Source organism: Ursus americanus, chromosome 2, assembly GCF_024610735.1.
Source record: "Ursus americanus isolate L20-20 chromosome 2, mUrsAme1.1.p, whole genome shotgun sequence".
NCBI lineage: Eukaryota > Metazoa > Chordata > Mammalia > Carnivora > Ursidae > Ursus > Ursus americanus.
In genome coordinates, this window is record NC_142128.1 from 7,053,753 (window position 1) to 7,067,678 (window position 13,926).

Here is a 13,926-nt window from a genome sequence, read left to right on the forward strand (position 1 = left end):
TGGAGAGGATGATACTGTCTTTTCCACCCTTCTGGCCCGTGGCGATGGATCTGGCTGAACAGTCCTGAGTCCTGGGAGTCCAGGAGACCAGTCCTGGTCGACAAGTTCGACCTTCCCGTGGCACCGGACACAGGAAGGGCTGAGGTGGATCAGAACTTACAAATCAAACTTTTATTCTGAGGAACTGGCTGTACAATATCTAAAAAAAAGTAACACGGAGGAAGCAAACTATTATTTCCTTCCACCCCGCCTGTGTGTGTGTGTGTGTGTGTGTGTGTCGGGGACAGAACACTGGCAGGTGTGCAACGGCATTAAGGCGCAGGCTGAGGGGAGCCAGATCCGGGGGGCTGGGAGCCGTTAGCTTTTGGAGTCCCTGGAGCTGGAGGGGGGCTATCCCCAGCTTCCTGTTTCCCCCCACAGAGGGCACTGCCTCCAAGCGGGGAGGGGGCAGAGGATGGGGGAGGGGCTGGAGAAGGATGGGAAGCGGGGCCTCCTTTGCCCTCCCCTGTGGGGGGAAGAGAGACCACGATGTACTTCTGGACGCTGCCGGGCCCAGAGGGAGCAGTGCTGGGGGGTGCGGTGGTGGCTGTGGAGACCAGCTTGACGATGGGCTGCACGCTGGGGACAGTGGTGGTGACGGGAGAGGTAGTGGTGGAGCCTGAGCCGGGGGCTGAGGTGCTGAGGGACAGGACCTGGGGGAAGAAAGGAAAGGCGCAGCCTGGGGGAGGAGTCACCTGCTCAGTGGGACAGCTGGTAACAGTTCACGTGCTCAGGAGCCTGGAGGCTGCCGTATCGAGAGCCATGCTCGGGATGACCAGCCGTGGCCTCGCGGGCCTCCTCCAAATGCCCCTTCCTGCTCCTGTCTTTGGGCCCAGAGGGAAGTGGGCTCTACTCTGGAGCCCCCGGGGTACTTGAAGGTAACCCTGGTCGTGCTCCCCACCATCCCTGGTCCCACGAGGCTCCCAGTACCTGCTGGGTGGAGGAGGCGCTGGAGGAGGACATTACAATAAACTTGGTCGGAGGAGGGGACGGCTGAGGTGGGGCGGCGGCTCGCGCGGACACCAGCGTCTGCACGGGCAGTGCGATGGAGCCTGGGACCTTCAGCAAGCCAGGGGTCCGAGGGCCGGGCTGCGGGGCCTGGGAGAGGGTCAGCGTGGGCCGGGGCTGCACAGACAAGAGGCGAGAAGAAAATGTCAAAGTCTAAGAAAAGGAAGGGCACCTGTTGCTGCTCAGCGGGTCTCACTGGGGTTGGGGAATCCTCCACTAAGGGGGCCAGACTCCCCCAACACTGCTGAGAGGGCCCTGTGTTTTCCAAAAGTGAGCTCATGTCTGAGTCCCCCCCCCATCCCTCTTCTTCACCAAACCCCTCCTCCCCCATCACGGACCTGAGTGATGGTCAGAGTGGTCCTGTTGACCTGCTGAGCCTGCAGAGCGGCCTGGGCCCGGGCCTTGACAACGTGGGAGCAGAGGAGGGGTCCGAGGGACCCAAATTCTGCCCGGTAAGCATCTTGATTGTCAGGTGGTAGGCGCAGCTTTGCCAGAACAGGGGCACAGTGTTTCTGAGGAGAAAGCAAAGACAAGCCAATAGGTGGGGGGCTGGGCCCCTCAGGAAGTGTGACAGGTAGGGGGTGAGAAAGAAAGCACCCCAAATTTCAGTATGTTCCTGGCACAGGTCGGACTGCTGGGACAGCCGTGTGTGTGAGGACTGCTGGCTTTTCTTCAGGAGAGAACAAGCACCCACTGGTGTGACTGGGTGACTCGCTGAATACACTGGTGATTTCTAAGGGGTGGCTGGTCCACAGGGTGATGCCTTGTACGAAATGGAGCACAGTGACGTGGAAGCCTCGGGCAGTCCCGTCTAGGGCACGTGCTGGGCTGAGACTTAGGGCCTCTCATTTCCTACTTAACCTCTTGGCGCCTTGGTCTCCGTCTGCACAACAGTATTGGACTCTGAGCGTACGAGGCAAAGACGGGATGAGCAAATAAAAGACAACCATTGCCTGCTGAACATTGTACCCCTGTGTGTGTGGGGGGGAGTGGGAATGGGAAGAAGGGGGAGGGCAGGCATGGGCGCTCTGGTCACCAGGAGGAGGCTTTGCACGTGGTCAGCTCCGATGCGGTCGATGTTGCTCAGCACGGGGCCGTCCAGGACGCTGCGGATCCGCTCCCCCTCCTGCTGCAGCCGTGGCAGAATCAGAGTCTTGATCACCTGTCGGAAAGGAAGGAGAGAAGCCAGGAGTCCTAGGTCACCACGGGGTCTCCCGGGTAGGGCTCTTGCCCACTAGGACCCACGATACCTCCTTTCCCCCAGGGCTCCCCCCGCCTCCCCGCGGGGGCCTCACATCGTGTCCCAGCTCTGCCAGGCCTGCGATGGAGCCATAACGTGTGGTCCACGGAGTCTTCTCGTCCACCCAGCTCTGTAAGGGGAAGGAAGAGAAACCCGGGTAAAAGGGCCTGAGAGACTAGCTGTTAAGGACCAAGTCTCATGAACACACTTTTGCTGTGGGTCATGAAGACATGATAGAGAGAGCCCGAGTTTGAGGCCCTGTCCCTCTGCCCTGTGTTTTCAGTGTCCCTTTCCTCTCGCCACACTGACCCGCCCCTGGCTTGGCTGAAGCTCTTCGTCCTGGTCACCACCCTGGGGTGCAGATGTGAAACTGTTTACACTCCTCGTTCTTTAAGATTTATTTATTTGGGGGGGTGGGCAGAGGGAGAGAGAGAATCTCAAGCAGACTCCCTGCTGACTGTGGAGCACCAGGGAGCAGGGAGGCTCAATTCCATGACCCCGAGATCATGACCTGAGCCAAAATCAAGACCCGGACCCCCAACCGACTGAGCCACCCAGGCGCCCCTACACTCTTCATTCTTGCTCACCTTGGTGAAGGTCTTGGTGATCCGGGACTGGATGTTGTTAGTGGTCGTGCTGAAATGCTTGCAGATCTGGGCCACGAGGCGGGCAGCAAAGTCCCGGAGTGCCCAGTGATTGTCCACATCTGGCCGCAGGCACAGCTGTCTGCTCACAATGCAGGTCATCACCGCCGGAATCAACTCATGCACCTAAGGAAGACGCGGCGAGCTGGCGGATTCTGACGAACAGCTTCCCGGCGGTGGCAGCAAGGTGCCCGGCCCTGGGCGGAGAGGGGAGTGGGCAGGGGCGCTCACGTATTTCTCCAGGTACAGCGTGGGGTTGTCCATCAGCGCCTTCACCATGCGCATCAGGTAGATGAGCAGGGCCAGGTTGTTCTGCACCACGTTCACACGGACCTGTGGGAGGGGCAGCGGGCGGTGAGACCCTCGGATGAGCTCCCCCGCCGCCTCCTCACTGCCCGGAACCTCATCCTAGGTCCTGGCCGTCTGCCTCCTCACCCCCTCTGAGATGAAGGTGCTGAACCGTGGCAGCATCTGGTAGAGCCCCGGGTCCGTGGCAATGCTCTGCAGGGCCTCCTGTGGGGGGAGGGAGCGAGTGACGTGGGGGCAGAGACCGCAGACAGATCCGTGGGACTTCCGGGAGAACGGAGGCCGGGATAAAAGCGGGTCAGGGGCGCCTCACCGCTCTCTTGGCCTCACAGGAGCCCACACAGGCTTCAGTGATCTCCTTGTAGTACAGCTGCTGCTCCACAGACAGCTCGTGGATGCTTCGCGGCTTCAGCCGCAGAGGGGCGCCCTCCAGCAGGGGTGGCGCCTTCTTCTCTTTCCCTGGGTGAATTGGGAAGATGGGTTTGAAAACAGGAGAGGCCTTGGACCAGACAGACCTTTGCTCCCCACCCAGTGAGACCTGGGGCCTGGCTCCTCTCAGGGCTCTCCAGCCACAGGTCTCACCCCTTGCCCAGACCCCAGCCGTCTCACAGCTCGCCACGTGGCTTTGTGGCAGGAGTCAGGAGAGGGCTGGCCTAGCAGTACTGACCTTTGCCATCAGCTGGAGCAGCCCCTTGACCTTTGCCTTTCAAGGGTCCATCTTCCTCCTGGCCTGGCTTTGCTGACTTCAGGGGCTCCGTGGCCTCAGCCTTCTGCTGCTCTTTGGGAGCTGGTGGCAAAGCAGTCACAGCAGGAGTGACGAGAGAGGCAGGGGATGGACAGGAAGGAGAGGGGAGGCGAGACAGAGAGGGGGGGGCTCTGGGGATGGACAAGGTTACCTGGGGGTGGATTCTCCGGGATAGCTGGCTGGCAGCCTTCAATGCTCAGCCAATGAGCTGCGAGGAAAGAAGGTGTCAAGTTGAATGGCTGGACATGGACACCGAGGAGTCACTCCACACTAGGAACGTCTTTTCTGTCCTGTTCCCACTTCCTGCAACTCACCAGCAATCTCACGCAGTGGGCTTCTCCACTTGTGACCCCCACCCCCTTTCCCTCCTCCCCGCCACCTTGCTCTCCCCACCCCAACCTTTGAGGCAGACGTCCAAGGGCACTCGGGGCAGAGGGGTATTGATGATGTCGCTCAGATCAACCTCCTTCTCCTCGTAGAAGTAAAGCTCCCGGCCCCCACCAGAGGCGAAACGGAAAGGAATGAACTCCTGAGCATGGAAGCCATACAGTGGCTGTATCAGGAGAGAGAGAGACACCAGGATGAGAAGGGAGCCTGAGGAGGCACGGCCGAAGGCAGGTGCAGCATCTGGGAGGATGGGTCTCGCCACCCTGCCCCCACCCTGTCCTGTCTCCATCACCTCGACGTTCTTTAGCTTCAGCGCGTAGTCAATGTCACTGGTGGTGAGCTTCTGCCGCTTCCCCATGTGCATGAACTTCAAGGCATCCTGGCGGGGAGACAGACAGTCACCAGCCTGACAGCCTGAGGAAGAAGGGGGCCTGAGCAGCACCCCTGATTGGACACAGGGCTGGGCGGACGGGTCAGGTTACCTGGGCGATCTCCTTGATGCGGTAGCTGACCTCATCGGTCAGCAGCTGGCAGGTCTCCTCCTGAATCTGCGCGATCCCCATCGACTCGGCCACCACCTTCATCGACTCCGAGGGCAGCACCGTATTGCTGAGCTTCAGCTTCTTCTCCTCGGCCATTCTGCAGCCCCTCTTTCCCTCCCCCAAAGAGCGATACCCCAGGGTGGAGAGATGGAGACCCTGGCAGGGGGACGGGAGACGTGAGTCAGCTTAGGGTGTAACAGAAGCAGGCAGCAATCCGATGCAGTGCGACACAAGGACTGAGCTCGGATTCTGTGCCCGGTGCTGTGCAAGTGAGGCACAGTGAATGGACATGGCCTTGACTGAAATCCTGGTCCTCGACGCCCTAGCTGGGCTATCTGGGCAAATCACTGACATTCTCCCAGCTCTGGGGTTCTTCCCCTTATGTGGGATGTGGAAAAGGCCTTGTTTCCTAAGGTTGTTTCGCAGGAACTGTATACCTTCATCTCTCCCGCCCCTTCTTGCACCATTATTCGTGCTTGACACAAACGTGCAGTAACGGTTAAATACAACGCTCCCACTCTGAGCCTATACACCTGTTCAACTGAACGTGACGAAAAAACACACAACCATCCCGACCAGTTCTCACTTTGAATTCACGGCCGTGAACCTCAAACGAACCCCTCATGCTGCCGGGCAATCGTACTACACCTTCCTACACTCAGATACCTCCTCCCTTCCTCACTTCAGGCCATCAGAAGAGACCTCCACAGAGTCCCACCATATCCACCAACCTAATAGCCCCCGCGCCCACATCCTCTGCCTTCCCACCCGTTACTTATTTATTTCTTTATTAAAAGATCTTATTTATTTGACACAGAGAGAGAGAGAGCGCACAAGTAGGCAGAGCAGGAGGCAGAGGGAGAGGGAGAAGCAGGCTCCCTGATGAGCAGGGAGCCCGACATGGGATCCCAGGACCCCGGGATCATGATCTGAGCCAAAGGCAGACGCTTAACCGACTGAGCTGCCCAGGCGCCCCCCCCAACCTGTTACTTTAAATATTTTATTTTTAAGAAGGTAGGTTCCATATGCAGCACGGAGCCCATTATGGGGCTTGAACTCACGACCCTGAGATCAAGACCTGAGCTGAGATCAAGAGTTGAATTTTTGGGGTGCCTGGGTGGCTCAGTTGTTAAGTGTCTGCCTTTGGCTCAGGTCATGATCCCAGGGTCTTGGGATGAAGCCCTGCATTGGGACCCCTGCTCAGTAGGTAGTCTGCTTCTCCCTCTGCCCCTCCCTGCTGCTTGTGCTCTCTCTCTCAAATAAATAAGTAAAAAATCTTAAAAAAAAAAAAAAGAGTTGGATGCCTAGCCACCCAGGGACTCCCTACCTGTTAGAGAAGCCGCTTGTGCCCCTCACCAACTCCCAACACTTCCTCCCTACATCAGACCAAGTTTTCAACCTACCCAGTCATTCCTGCCAGCCTACAAAATGGACTTATTCCTCGCATCTTCAGAAAACAAAACGGTGGTCTAGCTGTACAATGGAATAGTATTCAGCCTTAAAAAGGAAGGAGATTCAGACATGTGCTATGCCATGGATGAACCTTGAGGACATTATGCTGAGTGAAACAAGGCAGCCACAAAAGGACAAATGGTGTATGATTCCACTTGTATGAGGTTCGTAGAGGAGTCAAATTCATAGACTCTGCAAGTGGAACTGGGTTGCTGGGGGTAGGACAGGGAAGAATGGGGAATTAGTGTTCGATGGCAACTGAGATTCAGTCTTACAACATGAAGAGTTCTGGTAGGATGGATGGTGTGACGGTTGTATAACGATGTGAACATATTTAATCCACTATACGGGATACTTGAAATGGCTCAGAATGGTGAGCTTATGTGTATTTCTCCACAATTACAAATATAAAACATTCTCTTCATTCCACTTTCTTGGCAACAGATACCGTGTTTTTTGGCTCCTCCTTGCAACCAAACTCCCTGAAAGTTATCTTAACTTTCTAATTCTTCTCCTCTCCTCTCTTGCACCTACTCCCAGCAGGCTTCTGACACCACCAGGTCCCCAAAACCATTCATCAAGGTCGCTGATGACTCCACATTGCCGAATCCAAGGTACACTCTCTGTTCTCATCATACCTGACCTGCCAACAGCACACACTATAGCTGACTACTCCCTCCAGAAAACTCTTTACTCCACTGCCTTCCTCTGGCTTTCCTCCTACCTCACTGGTCACCCCCTCTTGGTTTCCTTGACCAGTTCTTCCTCTTCTCATCTACCTAAGGATGCTGCCTGAGCTCGGTCTTTCGTTTTCTTCTGTAGCTACACTCACTCCCTTGATGACGTCAACTACCCTCAATTTTCAGTATTACTTATAGGCTGATGGTGGCCAAGTTTATATCCTCAGCCCAGAACGTTCTTCCTAACACCAGATTTGTATATCAAACTGTCGACTTAAAATCTCTTCTAGAACTGAACTCTTGATCTCTCTCCCCACCTGCTCCATTTTTCTTCATCTTCATGGCAATGCCATCTACCCAGGCATTCACTCTATATGTGAGCCCTCACATCAAATCAGCCAGGTGATCCAACCTGATTCCTCCACTCCCACTGCATGGCCAAGTCACCACCATCTCTTGCCTGGCTAACTTCAACAGTCTCCTGACAAGGTCTTCCTGCTTCCACCCTTGCTCCCCACATCTATTCCCAACATAGCAGCCAGAGTGATTCTGTCAAAATATAAATCAGACTGGGTCATTTCTCTGCTCAAAAACCTGTAATGGCTTCCTGTTTACCACAGAGAAAAATCCAAAATCCTAATTACAGTCTGTAAGGCCCTTCATAATTTGGCCTCTCCCCATCACAGCTCTGATCTGCTCTTTCCTTCTTCCATCTTGATCCAGCCCCATTGTCCTCCTGCTGTTCAAACCTCGCAGGGAAGCTCTTGCTTTATGGCTTTTGCTCTTTTCTTTCTGCCTTGAATGCTCTTCCCCAGATGCCGGCTTGGCTGCCTACTCCCATCACCCTATTCAACACCACACTCCAATCCCACTCTGCTTTTTCCTCTCATGGCATTTAACATCTACTATTATACACTGTATTGTTTCTAATTGTTTATCACCACCACACCTTCCCCTTCCAGCCCCCACTGTGTGGGCAAAAATCTCTGTAATGCTCACTGATGTATTACAAGATCCCACACTGGTGCATGAGCCACTGTACTCAGTAAATCATTTGTTGAATAAATCAGTGAATTACTAGGCTTAGAGATGTAGGCGCTCAATAAATACACGGTACCACCATTATCAAGATGAACAAGATATAGGTCCAAGCTTGGAACCTGCTTCGTGACCAAAAGGAGAGCGGCTCGCTTGAAGTCGGCATTAGGAAGACTACTGTCAAAAGTGTTTAGGACTGACTGCGGGGTGTTGATGGGGGCGTGCTGGAGGGATGAGCACGGGGGCGAAAGAGAATTTGGTCTCCTCCTCCACTGTTTTAAGTCTTATGTTCAGGGAACACATTTATTCAACACATACTCTGTGCCTGACGCGGGTATGCAAGACGCTGTCGTATCCCAGGTCACTGGCGAACTCTTACTAAGCCTTCAATACCCTCCGTACCCTCTGCCAGCTCACAAAACACGCTACGACCTCAGGAGCCCCTCAGGTCCGTGGAGTTGGCAGAAAAGCTTCACAGAAGAGGGTTAACTTGAACGAGATGCGGGTAGTGGCTTACCCAGCATGGAAGCGAGGCGAAGCTCCCCAAGCAATGGGTACAGCGCGGAAGAAGGCGCTGAGAGCCCACCTCAGCCCCCCGACATCCTCCAATGCAAACACACACTCACACACAGAGTCCCCACGCGCACGGACACACAACCCACCGTCCTCCTCCAGGCTCCCAAACGGGCCCTTCAAAGGGCCTAGTCCCGGGCACTCAGACCCGCCCCCGCCAGCCGAACGCCCCACGCAAAAAAGTCTCTCACCGCCGCCAAAGCGCCGCTCACCCGGCGCTCGGCGCCATGTTGGCCCCGCCCCCTCCCTGGAGCAGGTCCTGGCAGAGACGGAGAGGAAGTCACTGCCCCTTCCCCGAGCCGGAATGAGTCTCCTAGGCTCACGGCCTGAAGTGGTGTAAAAAAACGAGTTTTTCTGTCTACGTGCAAGGAGCACACCCTCCTGCTGCAACTACTTCAGTTTATACGTTCGCTACCCGGCGACCAGGACCCCAGAAGGCGCCACAAAACCGAGGCGGGATAGCCGGGAGCGCAATGAGGCCCCACCCCCTTCCGGACCAGGACTGCGCGTGCGCCTCCCAAGCCAGGCTGGATGGAAATTGCCGCCGACCCCCTCGGAATTTAAAGGGCCCGCTGCCTTCCCGAAGTTGGTTTGAAGGCAAGGGCTTGTTGGTTGTGGACAGCACTTTGCCATGGGTCCTGTGCGGTTGGGAATGTTGCTTTTCATTTTGGCTGTGTATGGCGCTTGGGTTGGGACGCCGAAGGAGGAAGACGATGACACAGAACGCTTGCCCAGCAAATGCGAAGGTATCTAAAGGGAGGGCTCCTATTCGCATCCCTCTGCCCATGTCCTTAGTCTGGACCGGACCAAATGGACCGTGATGGGTGGATCACTCGATCTCCTTGAAGACCTGAGGGAGATTCTGGTGGAGCTTGGCTGAATTCGAAAGGGGTCAAGGGAGGGAATGTATAGCGCTACCCCACAACCGTGGCACTACAATTCCCATAGGGCACCCAGAGGAAGTCCTCTTTTTCTTGCTTGCGTAGACCCGGTGATCTGTGGGAATTGTAGTTGAGACCATCTGCCCAGGATCGCCCACTCTTTCGAACTTCTAAAGTGTTTTCCCCCATGACACTAAACCTAAACCTGGGGAGCCTGCAGGAGCTGGGTGTGAGGCTCATACCTTGTGGATGTCCTCTGCTCCACCCTTGCAGAGACGCTCTCAAATTACAGTCCCCCGCTCTTCTGGGGAGGGTTTGGGGGTAAGTGAATAAGGCCTTGAAGCTCATAAAGAGGAGGCCACAAATGGAGGAGGTTACCCATACGTGTGAGGCTTTGCAGAGGGTGTGTACTTATGGATTTTACTGTGAGCAGCATCTTATGTGGCTCCATGAGGGTGGTGACCGGGTCAGGGGGGAACACTTTGGAGCTGGGCCATTGAGTTCCCTGGTTCCCTAGTTAGTTGCCTTCCTGACTTTAATTTCTTTCCTGGATCCTTTTTCCTTTCACCCCACTCCACCCAGCATTTCAGTATTGGTGTTCCACATGACCTGAGCCTACCTCACCTCTCCTCCTTGCTGTAACACCTCTGCAGGCCTCCTGCTGTGGTCAGAATACACCCATTTTTGGCACAGCATAGAAGTCTCTTTGTTGTTTGGCCCCCACCGCTCTTATATTTCTGTACCTCAACTCCCATCCTCAAAGTGCCCATGCGTCAGCCACACTGAACTTCCCAGCTGTTACTGAGCCTGCCTTACCTCTTGCACCTCTGTGCCTCAGCAGTTTTTCTCTTAGCCTGGAATAACCCTCTCCCTTCTGTATTTGCTTGAAGACCCAGTTTAGATGTCAATTCCTTTGGAGGCCTTCTTCCTTTTCTGTCACCTCCCACTATATTGTAAGCCCTCAGAGGGAAGGAGAGTACCCGTGTCTCCGAGGTCCTAGCATAGTGCCTGGGACATTTAAGGCACTTCTGTTACTTGCCCTGAGTTTAGCTTGATTGGCACTTCTGTACAAGCCACTCCCTTTCTTGGGACCCACCTCATGCCAGGTCAGGTGCTAGTTGCGGGAAGACAGTGGTGGAACATAGGCAATGCTCTTCCTTAAAGAAATCACAAGCTAGCAGCGAGTCAGTAAATGACCATTGAATGAACTGTGCATTTCCTAGAGATTAAATCTCTTGTTAACCTCTAGTGTAGGGCCCATCACACCACATTGTCATTATTTTTTATCTGTCCCCAACTACATCAGCAATGTCCTGTGGATAGGGATCATGGGTCTTACTGCTCTCGTGCATATAGGAGCTCAGTAAATAACCGCAGAAAGAAAGCAGACACTTACACAGTGGTCACTATATGCCAGGCACTAGTCTAGGAGCTTGACAGAGGTTGATGTATTTAATCCTCACCACACCCCTACGAAGGAGGTTCTACTATATTGTTATCTCCATTTTAGAGACGCAGAAACCAAGGCACAGCATAATTGCCACATAGCTATTAAGTGGCTGAGTCAGGATTCTAACCCAGCCAGTCTGGCTCCAGTCTGCACTTGTAACCATCAGGCTCTGCTGCTTTTGCTCATCTACAGAATGAGTTGCTGGAATGTTTGTTTATCTTTCACATCCTTTTGGACCTCTAGTGTGTAAGCTGCTGAGCCTGGAGCTACAGGAAAAGCTGAGTCGCACTGGCCGGTCTCGAGAGGTGCTGGAGCTGGGGCAGGTGCTAGACACTGGCAAGAGGAAAAGACATATCCCTTACAGTGTTTCGTGAGTTCTTCTTGTTGCTCCTCTACCTCCCAACCCCTGAGGGAGTCTTGGGAGCTCCTACAGCATCCAAGAAATCTTCGTTTCCCCTCTTCCCACAGAGAGACGAGGCTGGAAGAGGCCCTGGAGAATTTGTGTGAGAGGATCCTGGATTACAGTGTTCATGCCGAGCGCAAGGGCTCACTGAGATATGCCAAGGTCAGACTCTTCCCTAGGGCAGCATCCCGCTTTTCAGAAACAACAGGTATCCCCTGGGACCCATCTCCCTCCAGCTCTGGAGAGTGTCCCCTCCCCATTGTTAGACTCCCTCATGAAGTTCACCCCTCAGTCTCTGGTAGTTGACAATGCTGCTGTGGCAGAAAGGGGAAGGAGGAGGTGGGGCAGTGAGCTGGGCTGATCCCAAATTCCTGTCTCTCAGGGTCAGAGTCAGACCATGGCAACGCTGAAAGGTCTGGTGCAGAAGGGGGTGAAGGTGGACCTGGGGATCCCTCTGGAGCTGTGGGACGAGCCCAGTGTGGAAGTCACGTTCCTCAAGAAGCAGGTAGGACAGGATACTGCACTGCTCAGGGCAATAGAAGGGAACTGATGGGAGACCTAGATCCTTGGGAAGTCTACCTCTGAGCAGGGAGAAGGGGGCAGAGTGAGGACTCTGTCACTGATTGAAGTGGGACCAGGAGCATATCAAGGAGTAATACTGGAGGCTAATAATATCTAATTCCACATATTGAGCACCTACTATGTGCCAGATTCGGGCCCACATACTTTCCAGCTGCTGCCTCATTTTACCCTCACAACAACTTCATGTGGTAGGTACTGTTAACATTTCCCATTTTATAAGCAAGGAGCTGAGACATAGAGTTTAATAGCCTACTTGGCAGAATAGGTGCTAGTAAATGTTTGTTGAATGAGGATCGCCATCTTGTAAGCCAAGTTTAGCCTCCTGGCTACCTGCTCTTCAAGGTGGGGTGGGCAGACAGGAGTGAAAGCAGAGAGGAGGGTTTCCAAAGCCCAGCAGAGTAGATTCCCTTCTGAACCTTCCACTTGATCAGTGTGAGACGATGCTGGAGGAGTTCGAAGATGTCGTGGGAGATTGGTACTTCCATCATCAGGAGCAGCCCCTACAGCATTTTCTCTGTGAAGGTCATGTGCTCCCCCCTGCTGAAACTGGTAAGTGTGTGGGGCTGGCCCTTTTCCTGCCAGGCCACAACCTCCTCTACCCTCCAGACTAATATCTAAATTGTGTTCTATCACCCAACCTAGCATGTCTACAGGAAACTTGGACTGGAAAGGAAAAGATCACAGATGGGCAAGAGAAGACAGAAGGGGAGGAGGAGCAAGATCAGGAGGAGGAAGAAGAGGAAGGGGAGGAAGAGATGATCAACATACCAGGGCACTCCAACCATGACCCAGAGGATCTTTGACTCTTGCCTTTGAGCCCCCAGGAGGGGCAGGAATCATGGAGAACCCTCTGAAGTCTGAGCTCTCCCTGCTCCATATAAGGGCGCGCGTGTGTGTTAGTGATCCCACCCCAGAGCTTGTAACTGTTCTCTCCTATCTGGTCTCAGGCAGGATACTTGTGGTGCAACATGCCATGGCTATGGGGACAAAGGTGGGAGCAGTAGGCGGAAGGCCTGCTCCAACAGATGAGTCCTCTGCCTGCCATCTAGCCCCTTAATTGGCAGGTGTGTGTGTGTGTGGGTCTGTGGTGACAGTATTGAAGGCTTTCCCCTTTAAATCTCTCTACTACTTCCCACCCCACCCAGAGGTCAGTGAAGGCATTGGAGCCCTGGGTCTTGGGAAAGGCACTTTGCCTTCGGGGGTCTGTTTTTAGATCCTTACAAGGAAGAAGCCAGCATGGACATTCTCTACGACCTATACACACTGCCTGCATCTAGAAGGCTACGAGCCAATAAACTGAACAAGAAGGGGACACTATGAGGATGAGGCAATGTTGATAAGTTAGGTGGAATAGATATTTGGTCTACTTCATACTAATTTCACCGAGGGCCCACCATGTAATTTCACAGGTGCCAAATTTTCTACATCACTAGTAAAAATTTTCTTAAAAATATCACGTGGGCCCATCGTTTCAAACAACTGCCCTGCACACATCATACCTGGCCGATACAGCAGCGCCCAGAGAATACGGCCGTTGGTCGCCGGCTGTTAGAAGCTAATGGTGCTTTGTAATTTGCAGTCCAGGGAGGCTGGCAGGGGTCCCTCGGCTGATAACTATTTAGGCGCGGGTCTGTGCAACCCCTCACGGCGCGTGCGGGAGAATGCACCGCAATTAAAAATCAGTGTGCGGCCGTGCGTCCCGGCCACCATACTTTGGGCTTACGGGAGCTCGCAGTGGACAAAATCTCGCGCGCTTTTCCGAGGACTGCCTAACCTTGGAGTGAGGCAAGAATTAGGAGAAGCGGGGAAACAAGGTCCAAGGCGGGGAGCGCCTCGGTTAGAATGAGGGAAATAAAGAGGATATCCTTTGGGGGATGATGGGTGAGGACCTACCGCATGAGAAGGGTAGCGACGGCCGAAGACACTGAGGGACTGGCGGGTTCACGCTAAGGGAAG

General features: G+C 54.3%; 2 protein-coding genes across 5 annotated transcripts; one reads left to right on the forward strand and one right to left on the reverse strand.

Moving 5' to 3' along the window:
* Positions 1-149: 149 nt before the first annotated feature.
* Positions 150-13,920, reverse strand: TAF6 (TATA-box binding protein associated factor 6). Of its 4 annotated transcripts, none has more exons than XM_045773766.2 (15): positions 13,864-13,920; positions 4,852-5,067; positions 4,662-4,748; positions 4,382-4,535; positions 4,134-4,190; positions 3,905-4,024; positions 3,551-3,696; positions 3,367-3,444; positions 3,163-3,264; positions 2,875-3,057; positions 2,343-2,417; positions 2,084-2,209; positions 1,386-1,559; positions 970-1,164; positions 150-692 (listed from the first exon to the last, which is right to left on the reverse strand). In XM_045773766.2, the coding sequence occupies exons 2-15, from the start codon at positions 5,005-5,007 to the stop codon at positions 312-314; spliced, it is 2,034 nt and encodes a 677-aa protein (XP_045629722.1). In that variant the 5' UTR covers positions 5,008-5,067; positions 13,864-13,920; the 3' UTR covers positions 150-311. The 4 variants fall into 4 exon arrangements, with proteins under 4 accessions (XP_045629722.1, XP_045629721.1, XP_087723834.1 ...); XM_045773765.2 differs by lacking the exon at positions 13,864-13,920 and adding an exon at positions 8,846-9,165; XM_087867708.1 differs by lacking the exon at positions 13,864-13,920 and adding an exon at positions 8,867-8,884.
* On the forward strand, positions 9,154-13,423 carry CNPY4 (canopy FGF signaling regulator 4). The gene is made up of 6 exons (XM_045773773.2): positions 9,154-9,400; positions 11,229-11,355; positions 11,454-11,550; positions 11,771-11,893; positions 12,402-12,519; positions 12,613-13,423. The coding sequence occupies exons 1-6, from the start codon at positions 9,286-9,288 to the stop codon at positions 12,771-12,773; spliced, it is 741 nt and encodes a 246-aa protein (XP_045629729.1). The 5' UTR covers positions 9,154-9,285; the 3' UTR covers positions 12,774-13,423.
* Positions 13,921-13,926: the final 6 nt, after the last annotated feature.